Genomic DNA, 21428 nt, shown 5'->3' on the forward strand with positions numbered 1-21428 from the left:
ACAACTAAGACAAGTACCTTACTCGATTGGTCGAGTAATTGACAGTAGCATTTCGATTAATTCGATCGTTTCTCTTTGTATTTTCCCTTTGAATATTCAAATTCATTTTTATTTTATTTGGCCTGGCTAAGTGAACGGTATTCTCTGGTAATATCGAGTAATTATTGAATGTTAATTAATGTTTATTACATGGTAATAATGGAGAGAAAATGAGGGCTCGGCTTAGGTATCCAAAAAATGTTTAAAAATTATACGTAAGGGGGAATACTAATAAATTTTTAATGAATGTGAAATAATAAATGTAAGAAAAAATGCTACAATATTTATGGATATTTGTTGTCATATATATTCGTACTGTTTGTATTTTCAAGAGTTATTTTATTGTAATTTTATAAAGGATTTATTCATTTTAATGTTTATAAATTTTGATTATTTTTATTCATATTGAATGTCTGCACTTTATTGTTTTCTGAGACATCATTTTCTCTTATATAAAACATAATAATTTTTATAATATTACTTCTTATATCTTTTATAGTTTGTTTATGTTTAACTTATGCGTTAGTATTACTCGTATGTACTTTATTTGGGAGGTTCTTCGTTTCAAATGTGTACTTTAATAGTATATTTAATAATAATATAATAGTTTAATAGTAACAGTCTAATTATTATTTGGAAGTATCTCATTTCAGTTGAAGTGATTAGTATTTCAAATGAATATTTCATTACTAAATTGCAAATCTATTATATAACATTACAATATTATATACTATGAACAATATGTATATATATTTAAACTTGATACATTTTATTAAATAGTATAAACGAATTAAAAATAAATTTTGTAATATATTTGACACGAACACGTTTTTATGACTTAAGACATGATAATCAGTAATAATAGGAAAGTTACACAACTATGTTATAGAGATGGGTTTTAAGTGTCATTTTGAAAAAATGAGTCAGAACTATCAATAGAACACTATCTTGTATTTTTTAAATACTATGTTTTTCTGTGTGTCTAACGAATGGAAAACTTGAAAGCAAAAGTACGTAGGATGCATTACTGTGCGCGTATGAACCTTTATATTTTGAATACTATTGAATATTTATATTTAAAGTAAACTATATAATATTTCCTCATAATCCTATTTTGTTTTATACTCTTCCTGCCTAATTTTCAATACTATTGAATATTTATACTTAAACTAAACAAAATACTATTTTCTCATAATTCTATCGTATTTTACAATTTTCCTATATTCTTTTTTACATTAATAGCTTCAAACCTAATTCGAATTTTCCCTATTTTATTTATCGTACATGCATACTCGTTCACTGATTATGTCTCAAATCAGAGGATAATATCTCAATCAGAATCGTGTTTTCAATTATGCAAGTCCTCGTTTACCTATGGACGTTAAATTATTCGTCGCCACGTACGTACTTTTGCATAAATATAGCGACAGGACACAACACAGGAAGACTCATCATTTCATCTCCTATCCACTCTTAATATTCCTCATCACCATTAATTTGTCGATGAAGGCATAACAAGTACGCACACGAGCACCGGTTCTGCGCGCACTTTGCTGCAAAAATCAAAGCATCAAACGCTCAAAACTATCTTTAATATTCATGCATTCCGATATTTTCCAAATGCATATATTTCAACAGCTCCATAAAATGATCTATTCGTTAATTAGATAGCAAGTATTCATTTATCATGCATTTATTTGATTTTTGTTTTTTGCTGAAATCAAACTTATCAAACCCTCAAAATTATATTTGATGTTTATATATTTCGATATTACTCAGAGTATGAATTTCAACAACCCTATAAAATTATCTATAGTGATCTATTTTCTATTGTAAAATTATCTATTCATCACTTAGCAAGTAGCAATCTATCGATGCATTTGTTATATTTTTTATTTTACATGTAAATTTAGAGTTCCACCAACTACTTGTTTCATAAATTGGCGTGTTTCAAACAATGTAATAACTTTCCTGATATTTTCCATCAAAATTCAGAATTTGTTGTCGTTAGATTTTCTCCAAATATTGCTTTTTTTTTTGTAATGAAGAAGGCAATATAATTTTTTAATATTTTTATTACCTTAGCCGTGTACTTCAATCATTCACATTATAATTCATAGTACCACGAACCGATATCATCGTTTTCCCTATTCAAGATGTTTTTCATTTGTGCAGCTATAAATTCCTGTGAAAACATCCACACAACACTGATACATACATACTTGAATAATCGTGTGTATTTTTCCGCTTGTTGGCTGGCTTCCGCTTGCCTCAAAAAGTCGCGAAAAATTTTGCAGTTTTACAAAGTTTCGCAGTAAAAATCGCAGTTACACATACACATAACTGTCTCGAAGAGAATAAGTATCATTCCGGGCTAGTATGTTCTCAACGCTGCACTAAAATCGTACATAAATGCTGCATTTATGTGTACGATACACCGTTAAATTAATCGACATACGATTTTACTTATCAAATAGTTGTTTGATGCATTATTGTTATTATCATTGCAATATTGCATTTCAAATAATTTAATTCTAGTAAAACAAGACATAAAGGACCATGTTGGAAATAAATATTCCCTATATGCTTAGGAATTGAGAAGAATGGATATTTAATACTAAACTACCGAGGTCAATGCATTTTTGTCGTACATAGACCTGCATGTTTGTATTGAGCTGATTTCTAATCGAGTTGAAAATAATTTCTTTTCCAAAAGATAAAATAAAATACAATGATTACATTAAAATAAAATAGGGAATTAAATGAAACAATTAAATCACTTTATTATATGTTAATTTTTGTATCAGTCCAAGCCATAAAGATTCTTATGCAGCTATTTCAAACCAGGACATTTATCATGAACCAGGAATTCCTTAATTCCCATGATTCGTAATAAGCTCAACAGTAAAAGAACGCTGTTGCAATCACTTGCAATTGGTATCAAATGACAGAGCATGTGTCATGTAATTGTACGTTATGAATCTATCCTGAATGCGACTATCTTAAAGTGGAATAGTTCGATAGACAAACATAGTAATGGGAAAAATATATTCCCAAGGTATCAATTTAAGTAGAGTAATTCTTATCGCCTATATAAAAGAAAGTATTAGGAGGTATTCAAAAAATGCATATGAAATATTTCAAGCTTTTTAGTAGAGCTCCTGATTTCAAGAATTTCATTTCATTTAAGACTTTTGAATGCCTTCTCTCAAATCTTTTGAAACTGAAAACAAATTAATTTTACGACATATATTAAGTTAGACTATATTATTTCATGAATTTCCTTTGAAAGATATAAATATAATTATAATGGTGAAATTTCCTGACGATGATAAACAAACAATGAAAGTTGAAAAACAAATTAATATCTCTAACTGGAATAATCAAGTATTCAATTTAATAACACGTTCTACATAAAAGAAATACGATAACTAAATCATTGATGTGTTGTGCAAAACAGATTTCGCCTCTATTTTTAATGTCGTAACCGTAAATAAAGTTTTCTCGAAAACACGCTTAAAATATATCTATCTTATTTTACACATACGAGCGTATCAACCTGCAACAGATAGGATGAAAACAATTATTCTTTAGATAATCCATGGTATTTAAAATACAAGTAGGATTTAAAATATCATTTGTGTATGCCTTTGATTTTTATCAAATTTATCAGTGTAAACCCATTCGTTATATGAGATTGAACAGCGTAAATCTATTGCATGATTAATTATTTATAGTCATTGGGATTGATATCAAGTACGCGTGTACTTAACATATGTACTTATTTCTTCTTGTTTAAATTGAATACACGTAAGCGGACAAAGAAATAGACGAATTAATCGTTATTAGATCTATAGTACCATTTACATTTTGGAGCATTCTCTGATTTTCATAAATATAAAGATTTTTGTACACGTATTTTTATTTCATTGGAAATTTTTTGCATTCATATTTTTCGAATGGAGAATTGAGATTTCGATAAAAGTATGTCTTATCTTCTTAACAGTATAATATATATTTTATTATTGATATTTTATAGATTTTTGCATTTTTGTCCATGCTTATTTCATTTTTTCCCATTTTCACGTGCCATAAATTTATAAACATCTACAGTCTAATTATAATTTCTATGTCAAAGTATACTCAATTAATGCTTCATTACTATATAAAGATAATAGTATCAGTAAAATGTTACTTTATACGTAAATAGAACGAGGTTCATTTATTTTAGAGTCTAAAGGGTATTCTAAACTTTCGAACGAGAGTGTGTCTTGCCTAAGTATTACTTATTTAGAAATAAATTGTATTTTACTAATTAAACTATACTGAAATACTATAAGGCCATTAAGTTCTCAAGCTGAAGAAGATTTAGAGATTTTACATTTTCTTACCATGAATTAGTTAATACTCAAGTCAAAATATGTGACTGACTTCTTTGTAAGGAACTCTTTGATACTATCGAGTGTAAGATGTGACAATTTTAAGTAATTGGTGTGCAAAAAATTCCCATCTTAAAAAAAGTACAATCAGTTTAGATATACCTAGATTATCAGTTCAGATATATCATCAATCTATAGTATAGGATTATCGACAAGGGTCTTATCAATCTGTGTTTGTATACAGGGTGAGTCTAGTATAAGTGAAAAGGGAAAAATGTACAAAATCGTATTCAAAGAGATTATATACATTTCTTCTTATCCTGTCTCATATACACAATTCACTTTCCCTATACACTTTAACTTTTATGAGGCGGAATCAGGTTTTTCTGGTTTGCAAGGTCATCATATAAAACCACTTTTAAATAAAGAGATCCAAAATCAACTGCAATCAATGACAAGCATGCATCGGATACAGTATTGTGACAAGGTCAGGCGGAATCCTTCTGTTTTGCATATATGGTCTTTTAAATCAAACCCAAGGTAAATAGTCATTTTAAAATACTCGTTTACGTTGTGGAAAACCTGTTTGCAATCTTGAGTCATAACAAAATCGAAGCCGCGTCGACGTCTGTCTTCAGGGCTTCACTTTTAAATTAAACGAGTCATTTGTATGCCGGAAGATAAATGAACATGCAACAATGCTAATATAAATTTTATTAACATAGTCGAGATAATTGTTTTTGGAACAATACGTACTTTATCATTGTTGTCACATTTCATACTTCTGTCGTAACTAATTAATAAAGTATGTGAAAACTTCTGTAACAACAAACATTTTGCTGTTATAATGTAGATATAATTCTATTGCTATAAAAATAAAATTGTATTAATACAGTATAATAAGAACAAAGTTGAAATCTTCAGAAACTCCTCCACCTATAGAAAGAACATGTAAACTGCATATGTGTCCCTTTCAATTGTACAACTTTTGTATAAAAAGCTTTTTCATAGGATACATACTTTATGAGTTAATCTATATGTACAAGTTATATGTACTACCCGATAAAATTCTTTTTTTAATTACAAATATGAAATATCCTGTGTTACGTAAATGATGTTCAGACACTAAAGAGACACTTATATACTGTTTCAGGGAGCCATACGATTACAATCCACTTCTGGTTAGCGCTCTCTCCGTGGTAAAGTTCAAGAGAGCCCCAATGGACTTGGTGCGCGTGGAGACCAGGAACCAGATTCTATTTTCATTTTTATCCATCGGCTGGGGCCTTCTCGCCGACATTGACATTGAAAGCGAACGTCTGCGTGTGATCGGCGGCCAAAGATTTACCGTATGGAGCGTCGCACGTCTGATAGGGTTAAGAACGTACAAAGGCAAAGTATCGTACTTGCCCAGCGATAAAGTACCGTCCGTTGAAAGTTTAGGCAATGGCAAGGCCTACAACGAATACGCGAAGGAGACACAGATATCGCATTCCAGGAGTTACGGTGACGATTTAGACCGGTAAATACTCCATTAATCACAATCATACATGAAGACCAGTGGCACGCGAACCTGTAAACCAGTGATTTCCAACTGTTTTTTCATTTGAATATTCCTTAGCATCCAATTTTTGTTGATTGCACGCTTCACATTAGAAAAATGTTTGTATTCATCGCTTTATTTACCAGACTGCCTTTTCTACAAACCTATTTATTGTATTCATAGGCTTTTTAGTTTCAATGTTACCTGCTGTTACGTCTCGAAATAAGGGGAGGAATGCAAAAGAGAATGTGTTCAATTTAACCTTTAGTTTTATTATAAAGTAGAGAATTTGTGACAATCAGTTAAGGTGGCCTTACGCCAGCCACTTACATGTATCATAGCGCAGCGGACAACAAGCTGTCGCTCTATTCCAAACTATATGATGTATAGTTGTACAATTTTTAAGTGTATTGTAATTTTCTGGCCCTTACAAATTAACTCTGAACTCAGAAACTCGGCTACGCGTGCAATGGTATTTATACTACTGTCTACTGCATTGTCAGGTGGAAGTTATGCAGGGGACTCCCTTAATCAGGCGTTCCCACAGACTGCCGTGCTCTTCTTGGCCGAATTTTTTGGCAAGGAAATATTTTATCACTACCCGGTTCTCCGGTGTCATGAGCACCTACTTATCTTGCCGGTGGGAACGTCTGACATCTCATCATTGTCGTAGGTCGTAGCCGAACGTTTGATTATAATAAGCTAAATAGGAGTAAGTGGAATAATATAAATGACAAGAACAGTCGCACATAGTGATCGTCACAATAAGCCTTTTAGTTTCAATGTTTATCTGTTGTGTTGTTGGTTGTCTATATACAATGCTTAACATAGCTTAATTTGTTAAAGGATGTTGACACCTATATGTATTCGTTTGCTTTTATATCAAAATTACCGTTATTTACGAAAACAGTACCTTGTAGAATTAAAATATATACAATATTAAAGTGAGACAGCATATTTGTATGTTGCTTTGTTTGTGTGTATTCAATTAAAGCATAACAAAATTAATTTAAAACTTGTTCCTCAAGAGGTTAACTTTGGGAGACAGACAAGGTTTTTAACAAACAGGGTTTTTTACATACTTTTTAATAGTATGCCTTGGTTAATGTTAGTCTGCATTAATATATATATATTAACGCGGGAAGACCTCTTCTGCAAAGTCGTGCACCAACAATGAAGCCACGATCCATAACATCACGCTAAACCGACTTTTGAACCCTTATCGCGCCGAATGTTTAGATCTCGCCGATACCTTTATTCAGTCGCCGAAAGTGTTTATATCTCGGCGATATCTTTATTCCGTCGCCGAAAGTCGAAGAGACGCGTAGATGACCACATGTGCACCTTTATTGCACCCTATTAAATAAACATTCTGATTGTACACATGTGTATACCACGACGCCTCAGGTCACGACCAAAGGTGACCTTCAGATACGCAGAACAAGCCCCATTGTGGTCTTGTGAAGTCTGAGGATGGGTGGTCAAGCCAACCCCAACTGATAGCCATGAATCGCAATGCCAAACTAATTCTATCCGGAACAAGATACATAATACCTTTTAACTTATGATTAGACTACGAATGTTATGCAGTATATCATATAGAAATATGAATAATATATTTACATTTTACATTTATGTAAAATGAATTATTATCGTACTAATTTATATAATATATTCTGCATACCTTTTGCATATATTTTCTATATTAGCATTGGTCTACTTATGACTATTGTTTAATTGTAGTTGTTAGCGATCATCCATGCCATCACTAGTCACTATTTGTTTCATTTGAATCTTAATGTTTTTCATTATTATTTGAATATTAATCAGAAGTTGCAATGTTCCATAAGGCTTTCACACATACACCTCGTAAGTGTCCGTACTTCGCATTCATTATCCTTCTTCTACTCTTCGCTTAGATATTTGTTATCTGCCTATATCATATAATTCAGTTATTGTAATGATACTTTTTATAACTGTAATGTATTCTAGAGGGGCCTAATATTTGCACATTTGTTTATTTTATGGTAATAGTAATTTACTGTTTTTGTGTGTGTCATATACAATTATATAAGTAACATAAGTATGGATATAGGCAACTTGTATTTAAATGTATGTTACTTATAAGGAATAATTGTATACTTACACATCAATAACATACATAATATAATTATATGTAACTTATATTTAAATTTATGTTACAACCTCCATTTTGGATCCACTTTAGAAAATGTTGTTTGATCAAAATTTATCTTATGAAATTGACTAGTTTAGCTCACGAAAAATTCACATGATCGAAAGATGGTATGAAAAAAGTTTTTAATTTCCATGCAATGAAGAATTTTTCTGTTTTCTCTATCGTCAAATAAATACTGTATATTCACTCGTTATTTTCTACAGTTTTAACTCAAAAGGAGAACATATAATTAATCGTCATATCTACATTTCTTTGTTTAGATGTAGCAGGATTAGCGAATCGAAAAGTTTCCACGACGCGCTCGACGGAGACACTGCTATTTTGGACGGAACCTTCGATGGCTGTGAAGATAATGAAATCATAAGTGAAAGTATTACTCTAGAAACGGAAGCGGAGAGAAGACAAAGGCTAGATAGCTTTTATTCCGTGACCTCTGCAAGGTCGACCTACTATAGTGCGGGTTCAATTTCTAGTTATCACAGCATCGACGAGCCTGATAATGGGGAAGTCGGTGAGTTTCCATCTCACAAGCGAAGATTTTCTATCTCGACGAACAATGTTCTTTTTTTTTTTTCATAAATTCAATTCAACGTTGCAATCAACACTATGTTGATTTTGACTTATCTGTTTTTTAAAAGAATTGCTTAAACGAGTTCTATTCATATCTGATAATAGTCATAGACACGCGAGCTGTTGATCCTAACTTCAAGATTTTGTATCAAATATAATAGTTTCAAATCACACGCTTTTATCAATGACTGAGAAACTGGAGCACAGTATACAGGACGGGTCATTTAAACGGGTCACTGGAATAATTTGTCTACTTCTAAAGATAGGAAAGATTGTTTGGCACGGAATTGTTTGATTTCATGGAGGGAGTAGTGACGGTTTTGATTTGTTCTCTACTTTTTTTAATAGAATAATATAAAGTGTGTTTCGTTTAAAGCAGAATGACTAAGTATCTTATAAAAATGAATGGATCTATTAAAAAGCTATGATGAAACTATCAAGCCAATGTCTTTACAACAATTATTTGGTACAGAGGACATTATATGGAGTACTTACTTTTTTTAAATGGAACGTTATATGTTTTTATGCATAATAAGATAATATTTATTTAGACAAATTCATCAACTTATCATACGAGGTCATTTATTGTAATATAAACTTTTAAATTGTTTTTAAATCTCCCCACGAAATTATAACGAAATTATTTACTCTATGTATTGTCCCCCCTTTGAACCAAATAACTTTCGTGAAATCATTTTCTCGGTACATACTTTTATCCTCTCACGAGATACTTAACTACCCTGTATTAAATGAAACACCCTGTATATGCATTTATCTTGTAATAGAGGCTTGTACGTTGAGGTTGAACGAAAGGAACATTACCGCTACTATGACCTCGATAAAATAAAACTTCTGTCCCAAACATTCTTTCTTATCTTCAGAAATAAATAAATAGTTCAGATAACCTATTTTTCATCCCCTATTCTGTATAGTTTTGTTCATTAAACTTCAAGTTTATTTTGCTGTATACAATTTTTCGACGGATTCTCATGTAATGATACACGCGCGTACAAATATGTTTCTAAATATCAAAGTACTGGGTTTAACAAAGATTTTATCCTGCAGAATATTAATTATAAAGTCTAACAACAGCGAGATCGGTATGATAACGCGTTGAACTGCGAAGATTTAAGTAACACTAAGATCATTACTATTTCATCTCTGCTTAAGATAATAATTCGTATATAATTAAGATGCAGAAAACAACATTAACCAAATTATGTACGGTCCATCGTCGAGGTTGCCTGCTTTGACCGCAGAAGTGCCAAGTTCCTGGACGCAAATTGAGGGTAAGAAACTATAAACATAGTTAGTAATCGCTATGCGGCTTAAAATAAGTAAAGAATCGATCGTTCGACTGATTTTACCACTGAGTAAGATATTCAACATTTTAACTGTAACCTAAATTATACCATACCATGGATAACTTTGCTATGATAAATATAGTAACATATTAGCTAGAGTGTAGTATGGTAAGGCATGATGATGTCGGTAGTAATAGCGTAGAAGAAGTTATATTAACCTTACAATTAGTATAGTAACTAACCGTAGGAATGTTAATTATTTATAGTATAGTTGGAATGTAGTCTATAGCTAACCATTTTATAGTAAAACTATAGCGCATTTTAACTTTTCCAAATACAGAATTTTGTTCAATCCTATAGTATTTGATTAACTTTTTTAAACTCTTCGGAAATGAGATTCCTCATTTATTTTAGGCAGTCTTATCATTTTATTTTATTAAGCGTTTTGTTTATATAGGCTAGTATATTTATATTGTTATTTATTTATATATCGCATGGAACAGGCCAATCAAATATGTTTACTCTTGATAGTACATAAAATGTTCTGGACAAATCTTGCTTAGTTTTAAAGATGATGTTATCTAATGTCTAATTATTTAATGTCTGTTATCAGTATGTTTTTTAATGTCTAATTGTTATATAGATAGAAGTTTAAAAAAGATTTAACTAAAAGTTTAAAATATTTGATTGGATGAAATAGATAGAACAGTGATAATTATCTTATTTACACGTACACTCGTAATTAGACACTGCAGGTGTTGAAAATATTAGTCTTGAGCGTTGATGCATACTTCAATGTAATTCGATATGAACAATACTGTATAGGGTCTATATCGCCAAATCTAACATGATTAGGTAGCCTTTCAGCATACAAATGCAATGCTTATCTCATAATTTATGTATCAACTTTTTCAAATTCCGTATAAAGTGTTATGAAAGTTTGAATAAATACATGAAGCCGTAGTGTAGTCACTACCGTGTCACAACTTATTGTTAGTAGCATTCATGGACACAGACATGTTTCTTTACATTATGTGATTAATACTGTACAACCCTAGGATGATAATATTAAGGTTGGAGAAAATAATGTTTTAACAAAACAAGATTTGCCTTTTTTTCTTATCTATATACATAAACAAATTATTCAAGTGGCCTGTCTCAAATGCCTTGCCCTGTATCATTTCTACAAATTAGTGACACAGTGAATTAGGCGTATATTTGTTTCAAATGGGATTTCGTATAATTCACGTATAAATTCGTGACTCGTTAAATCACAAATCCTTTAGTATGAAAACTTCCCTAAAATAATTCTTAATCTTTATCTTACCATCATAGTCGGAGTAAGCATGCAAATTTGTCTACATTGAAACGTACAAGTTAAAATAAAGATGTCATAACTCAGTGAAACAAGTACATGTATCCTCGTTTACTGCTCACTTGATTCATACGCGTCTTGTACGTGCTAATACATATGAAGTAAACGGTTTATCCGCCCACGATCCCAGATGTAATATCACAGTTACATTTGTTTCGGGTTGGACACGGCGCAGACGATAAGGACAAACACTGTTACTCAGCATGACCTGCATTTGGACATGATATACACGACCATTAAAAAGGTCTTCTATACATTAGATTAGTAATACTTTTATGTCATATTATGTGAAGTATGTTAGTGCAAAAGAATTTTTCTACTATATTTTTAACCGACTTCGAAAATGAGGAGATTACTCAATCCCACATGGTGTTTTTTTTTTTTAAGCAGAAACCGCCGCATTCCATTTTGTTTGAAGATTTTGGCAAGCACAAAATATTTTTCATTACATATATAAATAAATTCCTTTTGTTTATTTTGAAATTACGTATTATGTTTCTAAGAAAAATTACGCAAGTATGATTTATTTATGATCTTTTGGGTTAAAATAACACAACGTTAAATAAGTTCTAACGAGGTGTATCGGAGATCTTTTTGAATGACTGTATAATATCGGAAAATTGAAACTTAAAGAAATATAAGTATAATATCCAACTTTTATATGATAATCGATACGAAAGGAAATTATAGTTTTTAATATTTAGCTTAGATCGATAGAAACAATATTGCGTTTGTGACGCAATGAATTCACTTGAGAAGCAAATAAATGTCGTTTGTATTTTGAATTTCAGGGGAGTTTGTTATGGTTCATGCGGCGTATCAGTCACACTTGGGCCAGGATTATTTATTCGCGCCTCGTGCCAAATTGGCGGATGGTCTTATTTGGCTCATAATAGTTAAAGCCGGAATCACTCGAGCCAATTTACTCCAGGTAAATAGCCCAATTAAAACCAATATTTCCGGCTCTTGCATTTTCTATCAACGTAAACACATATAATTATTCAACGATATTCTTAAAAAATAAAAAATAAAAGAGATAAAATAGTTAATGCTTAACTATTAGTGATTAGTAGTTTCAATTTCATTATTGTTGTAAATACTCAATAGTACTACAAATACTATGACATATAATATTAACTCTTTGCATTCCATTGGCGCCATTACACAACATGCGCAATATGTTGCATAACTCAGTTCAACTTGTATTTATAATAACGCAAACCAAGTTAACGAGATGCACGAATAAAATTTAAATTACAAGCATGTATAAATATGTAATGGAAGGAAGAAAACTTCCATTTGTAAGTTCATATTTATTCAAACAAAATTATTTATTGTGCCTGTTAGTTCCTGTTGGGTTTAAGTAGTGGTACACATCTGACACGTTCTGGCATCGACATGATACCCGTAAAGGCATTTCGAATAGAACCAGAGGAAGACGTAAATGGTCATATAACTGTGGATGGAGAAAGAGTAGACTATGGACCCTTGCAAGCTGAGATATATCCGTCTTTAGCATCGGTAATGTCTCCTTGATACAAATCAAGGCAGTCAACTTTATAAAGAACTAGCAATGGAATCAAATGGTACAATCCTAGAAGTTCAATTATATGGTAGCAGCATGGTCCAGGCGACAATACTGTATTAATACATTAATATGTGCATTCGGGGTTGGTACTTTAGTTCAAAATCGTGATAGGTGTATATTTATAGACTGTGAAACTAATAAAAAAAAAACAACATTCCACGCAATGTACTCGTGTAACTATTATTTAACGAAGTCGAACGTAACGTATAGTTTGTATAAACTCGATTGTTATTTCATAGAGTTTTAATATTTATATATGACATCGTCCAATAGTGCTCGTTAACTAGTGACTCTCGATTAAATTTGTTAACTAAAAGCGTACCGTTTGGACAGTTTCCTGTATAGCGCACAATAGTGTAACTTGAAACATTCCACAGGCTTCGTGCTAGTTAGCAAGTACTATTGTTAAGCTTACAGCGTAAGGGTCGGATTGTATATTTTCCTTCCTATCATTTGCCAGGGAAGGTCATTGAAACTTGACAAGTTAATAATCACTTTCGTGTTCAAGAGTATTAGGTATCTATAGAATTTCAAAGTATTTCTGTTAGAATTTTGGTAAATCTGAACCTCAACATATAAGAAGTAGAACTGAGGAAAGATAGTGATGTAAATGTTATGATTTGGGATTATCACTGATTGGAGACATGATTTGCAATAAATTTAGAGTGATTTAAAATTAAATAGTGGTTCATTGGGAACATGTACCACACGTGTCTAATACTTTTGAACACGCCTGCATTTCTGAAACAATTGTATAGTGTTAATACATTGTGGCTTCCAATATTAGCGCAGCACAAGGACTAAAATAGATCAGAAACAATTTAACTTTGTACAAATATTCTGATTTTGTAGCTTAAATGCGTTTTATCGACCAGTGGGTTGTATTGTTGCTTGGTCTAATGTCAGCGATACAGTATTGATTTCACAGCAATAGTGCTCAAATCTTATACATTGAGCAAAGCGCATTTACTATTAAAAACGGCCGTCTTTCCGTACAAGTTAGAGTTACTAGCTTCTCATCTTACGCTCATATTTAAAGTATTTTTTCAGAATACTGTTAACTACTTTATCTGATATAAGAACATATCATGTTTATTAAAGTAGTATGGGAAACGTTAAAGATGTCATACCTAAATCATAAGAGCATGGTTATTACCTATAGAAGATTTGTAAATAAAAGAATGTTTAAAACGCAAGAGAACTGTTTGATATTGTATTATGGAATATGAGAATAATATTATAATGAGGTAATTGTGAAGTTATCTTATACTGTTATTGAATTGTGCTTTCATATTGAGAGGAAGAATTTTTCACATTAATTCATCGGATGTTTTTTTTTCTCGACAACCGTTGTAAAAAAGAAATAATATAATCTTCGGTTAATATACGACGATTATAATACACATAATAATTATGATTTGTACAAATAACACTGTTTATAGTTATGGCGTTATAAATCTGTGCCAAGGGACATGTAAAAATGATTATACTACTCAAATGTTTTTCAATTTTTATTTCTATCATGCTAAATCTTATGTTTATACCTACATTACAAATTTCAAACACTTTCACATTCGAAATATTATAGACTTAATAGATTACGAAATACAAGTATGTATGTTTATGGTCTTAATTCGTATGCTATATGGTATGAACATAAATTGTTAATTATTACAGCTCTCTCAAAGCATCAGAGAATTGCGATACTTTCGTTGATAACAATTGTAAACAAAAAAAAACATTTGGGCAACCCTATTTTATTATTCTCAATCACAGAAAGTGCAGCTAATAATTCTTGTTTAATACTTCTAAAGAAGACTAATTGAATTGTTCATAAGTAATATTGTAAATTGAATCTGTATACGACATTATGTGATATGTATTTAATTTACGGCTCTGTAAAAAATTTTAATTATTTAATTAAAAAGAAATATTTAACGGCACATTTGTTTAAAAAATGATATATTGTTGCTCAAAGTATTATTTATCATTTTTGAAATCCAAATGTATATAATTCTTCCATTAATCTTGACTTTAATAAAAGTTTTTTAGTATAATAGTGGTTATAGATGATAATAAATTTGTTGACGTAACAAAGTTATTAATTTTCGAGTGTCCCAAAAAATATTGCACAATTTTAATTTTAACTTAAATCGTTTATATATGTACATATTTTGCATTTGTTTATTTGTATACTTTCACATCATTAGGAACAAAACTATAATTTAGCAAATGTGTAGTCCAATCCCATTATCACATACAATCATCATCTCATTTGGACAATGATGCATTTTTGAGCAAGAGATAAAAAGAGCAACAATAAAACGTATTTTTTGTATTTAAAGAATTCTGTTATAGTTATTGTTTGATAAAGCTTTAAAATGCGCAATATTTTTCAGGGGATCTAAATAGTTTAAAGTTACATGAAAGTTATTTATGTACCTAACAATTGCTCAAAAATATGATGTTGAAGGTAACATTATAGAAGATATAACATTGTATCAATGCAAAGATGAGTCAATAACAACAAAATTTACATGTTACTCATAAGAATTGTTATAACTGTAAAAATGTTAATTATTAATCATTTAGAAATCTGTATATAAACTTAACACAAAAGTTAATCAAAAATTGATAATTAAGAACTATTATTTTTATATATATCAAGTTTCTACATTTTGTTCATTTATTAATTGCTCCTATTTAATATAAAAAAAATGTTATAATTCTATCTGATTTTAAATACAAGTTCAATTATGGTATAGAGTTACATTAAAAGCACAAATATGGAGAATCAAAGAATGTTTAGAAAAGAAACTTTCAGTTTTAAAAATCAGAAAACTTCAATAAATATTGATTGCAAGGAATACGTCTACCCATATAGTACATATATACAGGTTGCCCCATTTTTAATTTTTCTATGTTCTCATCTCTGGACTTAGTAACTTCTTATATAAGATGTTTTAGGTTAGCCTCATTTCATCCAATACGAAGTAACTATCGAAATTTCGAAGCGACTTTCATGCCGTAAAATGAAATGAGATTTGTTTCGTCATTTTAGATTTAGAAGAATATGAAAACAGACGGGTATAATTATTAAACATGAGAAGTTACTAAAAGTATGTAGGATGATTTTGAATTGTATTCTTATTTTCTTAGACATAATATACACAATGACATTGGCTTATGTTTTCGATAATTACGAAATCTGAAACAGTAAAAAGAATTCTATTCTTTAAGTTGAATTTTATTAATTTCCCCAAGAATCCATGCAAATCTCTGATTATACGTGACGGTGTATACTCTGATGCATTATATTTTTTCTTTGTCCAAAAGTGATTTTTAATAATATATAGCATAGTAAAGGATAAGTTCTTTTCATGTAAACACTGCCGTTTTAATTTAACATTTTAAATAGGATTCGATTTTCAGACACAAAAAGTATAATGCTCGTAAGTTATTTAATTGTTTATATATTTATTTATCACTTATCGTATAATATTAAGGCTGCAAACAGAGTGAAAAAGAGTATATACGATAACATAAAAATGAATCGGTGTACGATAGATTCTATAAAATTTTGACGGCAATGTTAGTGTAAAATTTGCTTTTACACTATCATGTCTATGATTTCAAGTATCATTTGAAAATTGAAAGAAAGAAAAAAGTAAATATTTTGTTACTGTACAGATACCCACAGCCTTACAATGGTTTGCAAAATATAACAGTATAAAAAAGCAAAAAATTAATATAATTAATTTGTAAATACGTATCATTACAGTAAAAATATATTAATATAAACTATGTATTCTTTTTTTAAACTTTTAAAACTTATAAAAATAAACATGTAGCAATTACTGTTATACATATACACAATTGTAACATATCTTTGCTATTAGCACTCTATTTGCAGCTCGGCGAATTTAATACACATCGTGTAAATCTTATTACTTTTTTTATCATTATTACCTGTATAAAAGATGATGCCACAAACATTTTAAATAAGCTTACTGTTGTTATTATTATATTGCATGGCATAGTTTGTAAACATATTCTAAAAATTACCCAGTACAATTTATTCAAATTCAACAAATTAATGGGATCTCTAATCATGCATTACCTTGTCTTAGAAATTAACATGTAAAGAACGTATCGGTGAAGTTATTATGTACTATGATGGGATTCTTGTATTTCCACAGGATCTGAGTTTTCTTTTGTAATCAGTTAAGAACAATGGCTGTGAAAAAGATGCAGAGACACACTCCTTAGAGGCCATGCAAACTGTAATTTTTGTATAAATGTATTGTATTTAGTATTTAAGGCTTGCAGTTATTCTAGAATTGAGCTGTTTTTTTAACTCGTAGGAGCATTATTTTTAAATCTGTCTTTCAAAATTAAAGACACCTAATTTAGTTACCTTGGATACTAGTGGCAGGTCATAGTGATAAGCAACGTAAAACGTTTGTTAAAAGCAATTTAAGTGGCAGACAAAGAAAATGTTTTCTTAAGAAATCCAAATTGAAATAATAAAGAATATAACGACATCGAATATGTCATTAACGTGTAAATCACAACTCCTGATAAAATGGAAGTTGGTTCTCGATTCACGATACATTAACGTATCGATTCAACATTCACATAACTGACTTACCTACAATCCTAACATTTTGTACATTAAAACTTTAACATTATTTCACGCGCAGATATAAGTTAAAAAAAAATCTTTCTCACAACGCGTTAAATAACTAAAACAAAGAACTCATTAAGATATAGCAAAGAATTTAATATATGCTGTTGATCTTTTCTTCAATTCCGTGTTATGTTTAATTTGTCAATAAAACTGACAATCCGGTACTGAAAACAATTAACTCGTTATACTAAGAGCGTCTAAATTAGCCAGCAAATCTTTGACATCATCCTGAACTTGATCGGATGTATTAGACAGAGATAAACGCGAGTAAAAGCTGCTCAGAGTTTCGACTTTTTCATGGGCATCTTTCTGCTTTTGCAAATATGCCAATAACATATTAACTATATTATGGACTTCTTCTTTGACTCTTAGCATACTCTCTCCCTTACAATTTTGTAATAATTTCAATTTTGTCTGTGCTAATTGTAACGGATTATAACCATGTTGATCCAAAGATAAGATATCTGCTCCTGCTTTTAAGAGCAGTGTAACCACTGATATTTGACATGTCACAGCTGCTAAATGTAATGGAGTGTTGCCTACACAATCACATTGATTAGGATCTGCGCCATGTTCTAGTAATATCTGTACCATTTCTGTGTAACCCCTGTTGAAAAAAAAATGTATAAATTTGTTCATGATCTACTGGAATCCTACAAAAAATAACTATAAATTGAAAATATCCGCATAATTTTTTGTTTTCTCAATAAATAAAAAATGTAAAATATTCTATAATCCATATAGATGGTGTTCTTCTTATAAATTCGTAAAATTGATCTTAAATATTAAATACTATAAGTATCATTGAAAATGAAGAAATTTTATTTAAATCAAAATTTGTTAAATTTACCTGCAAGAAGCAAAGTGTAGAGGAGTCCGTCCTTTCGCATCATGATTGTTAGGTGATACGCCACTGATTAAAAGTCTTCTCACCATCATAGTATTGTTTATTGCTGCTGCGAGTCGCATTTTGCGTTCGATGAAAGGATCAATACAAGTGACATAATGACGAGTTCTGAATGATTTGCAAAATCTCCTCTTTTTATGATAATAATATTCTTAAAAAAAGAACATAAATCACTATAGAATATAAATAATAATTAAATATAAGCCTACATAATTTATATGAATCACTTACTGCTTTTTAACAGTTCCATACATATTGATAGTCTATCAACATTGTACATACGAGGAAATCCAAACTCTAAAACCTATAACAGATTAAATATAATCATTCAACTCATGATCAAATGTAATGTATATATAACGAATTTGAGAAAAAATAAAGTCAGGAAGATATATTTAAAAAGGTAAGCAGTGACAAAAAGTTGTTTATAAACACAAATGGCTAGAAACCACTACTAATCTTGAATTTACTTAGATGCATTTGGTCCTACACTTGGAATTGAATCACACTAAAACAACACTTGTTATTGTTGTGATCTGACATATCATTATCAATTCTACTCAAACCTAATTAACAAATGTTATTAAACGGTAACGTGTAAATGTGGAACAGTTGTTTTGATAAGAATATAACGACATAGTACCTTGGAGGAGCGTGCAACTGGTCCAATGCTGCTGGTCGGCGATGAACTTTGAGTATCACGAGTGTAATTGAAATTTTCAAACGTGGAATAGGATGTAATTGGCGGTCGAAAATCGAGGGACGCGAAGTCTATACGGAAAGTAGTTGGCTCGTTCTCGTGTATTCCTTTCTCCCCACTGGTTGTGGTTACAATAGCTGAACTGACATTGGCGATTTGGTCCGATGACAGATTTTCATGCTGAACGATGAAACTATCGTTCGAATCGTTACCCGTCTCGACCCCAGAGTCCACAGACGTCATTTTACATTCAAACGTTCGACAACGTTTTAGAAATAATCCACCTTCTGAATTCGACATGCACTACGTGCATACCACGACAGCTCGAGGAAAATAATAATGGATTTGAAATTTGTCACTGATCAGAAAATGGAAACCTTGCCTGAACCCACCACTAGAGGGTTTGAGAGCAACTTCTTCAGGTTTGCCAATAGCACCAATTCGTGTAATTCGCGATTATATGTCCCTAGAACTAGATGCAATGGTTCTCAACCACAGAGAGTCATCTTCCATATACAGCTATTACTTGAGGTTTTATAAAAAAAATTGATAGGACAAAGGTACACTTTTTAAAGAGGCGTATGTAATGGTAAAGCCATTTTTGTTCTCGAGGTCATTTTTTAAAGAGATTTCAAAGTCATTGGCATTTTTTTAGATGGGACGGAATACTTTCATTATTGTAATATTATAACTGATAAAAAAACAAATTCAAACGTGTATAATATATTGACATTCAGACGATCTTGTAAGGAGATATAATTAAAAATTATACTCTACATACACAGTCAACATATTGTACATGTTTGAATTTGTCTTTTGATCAGCTACAATATTACAACAATGAAAATAACCCACCCCATTTAAAAAGATGCCTATGGCTTTAAAATCTCTTTAGCAAATGATCCTGAAGAAAAGTGGTCCCATCAGGTTATTGTAATGTATATTCTAAAACTGAGTGGATGCATCAAACGTAAAATAACAAACAACATTCTATCTAAATCGTAAGATATACAGAGTGTCCCGAAAATGTTAGAGTTCCTTGAAAGGAGTGGTTCGGGGGATGATTTGAAACAACTTTTTTCTTAGTGAAAATATTAATATTATTTTATCCCACATAGTCGTAGAGCAATCAAGTACGATGCAACTACGAGATGACAACCAACTGACAAAATCAACTACTACAGGTTGCCGCATAACAGGGGCACCTCTGCGCCTACAAGATGGCAACCGAAACGACAGACCGGCTAGCATAGGTTGCCGCATCAAAGGGGCACCTCTCCGCCAACGAGGTGACAACCGAAACGACAAGCAGGCTAGTATCGGTTGCTCCATACCAGGGGCATCGCTACGCCAACAATGTAGCAACCGGCCTAACAACTGGCTCAATTCAGTTGATGTCTAACAGGTGCATACTCGTGTCTACTTGATGACAACAAAAATTTCGTTCTCTTTTCGTTCAGGCCATGTTGGACACCAGTGACTGACACTAACGTTTTGTTCACATATGGACACTTCCTAACACCTCTCAACAGCCTCTAACACCCTTTCACATCTCCAAACAACTCCTGATACCTCCAAACAGTCTCTAACATCTCGTAACATCTCTCGAAACCTCCAAACACCCTCTAACATCTGACACCTCCTAACACCGGCTAACACTTCCTCTGACATCGTCTAAAAACATCTAACATCCTCTGACACTTCCTGACAGTTTTTTACACCTCCTAACACCCTCTAACACCTACTAATAACACCTAACAACTCCTAATACATTCTAACACCATCGGGACAAAATGAGGCCAAAACTAGATACGTATCAGAGTTCCGTCATGCCACCTCTTCGAATATCATGTTCTCCTGATACTAAAATGCAAAATCGGGTAAGCATTAGTAACGTACTAGTTATTATTCGTGCCACCTTTTCGCATATCATGTTCTTCTCATACCAAAACGTAAAATCGGGTAAGTATTAGGTAAGTACTAGTTATTATTAATGCCACCTCTTCGCATATCATGTTCTTCTGATACTAGACCGCAAATTCGGGTAAGTATTAGGTAAGTACTACTTATTAATCATGCCACCTCTTCGCATATCATGTTCTCCTGATACCAAAATGTAAAATCGGGCCAGAATTC

General features: G+C 31.3%; 2 protein-coding genes across 4 annotated transcripts in view; one reads left to right on the top strand and one right to left on the bottom strand.

The window, feature by feature from the left end:
• LOC128873220 (sphingosine kinase 1-like) overlaps positions 1-14938 on the top strand; it is a 35710-nt gene extending 20772 nt beyond the window's left edge. Inside the window, exons 3-7 of one of the 3 annotated variants that reach the window (XM_054116619.1) lie at positions 5572-5940; positions 8419-8669; positions 9928-10017; positions 12199-12338; positions 12755-14938. In XM_054116619.1, the coding sequence (XP_053972594.1) occupies positions 5572-5940; positions 8419-8669; positions 9928-10017; positions 12199-12338; positions 12755-12943 (1039 nt within the window). In that variant the 3' untranslated portion in view covers positions 12944-14938. Of the gene's footprint in view, positions 1-5571; positions 5941-8418; positions 8670-9921; positions 10018-12198; positions 12339-12754 lie in introns of all 3 variants that reach the window. The other 2 variants (XM_054116618.1, XM_054116620.1) reach the window with 2 other exon arrangements.
• LOC128873221 (ankyrin repeat domain-containing protein 54-like) lies at positions 14494-19698 on the bottom strand. Its single transcript, XM_054116621.1, has 4 exons — positions 19236-19698; positions 18824-18896; positions 18536-18743; positions 14494-18292 (listed from the first exon to the last, which is right to left on the bottom strand). Exons 1-4 carry the CDS (start codon positions 19590-19592, stop codon positions 17860-17862), a joined length of 1071 nt encoding a protein of 356 aa, XP_053972596.1. The 5' UTR covers positions 19593-19698; the 3' UTR covers positions 14494-17859.
• Positions 19699-21428: the final 1730 nt, after the last annotated feature.

This window comes from Hylaeus volcanicus, chromosome 3 (genome assembly GCF_026283585.1).
Source record: "Hylaeus volcanicus isolate JK05 chromosome 3, UHH_iyHylVolc1.0_haploid, whole genome shotgun sequence".
Lineage (NCBI taxonomy): Eukaryota > Metazoa > Arthropoda > Insecta > Hymenoptera > Colletidae > Hylaeus > Hylaeus volcanicus.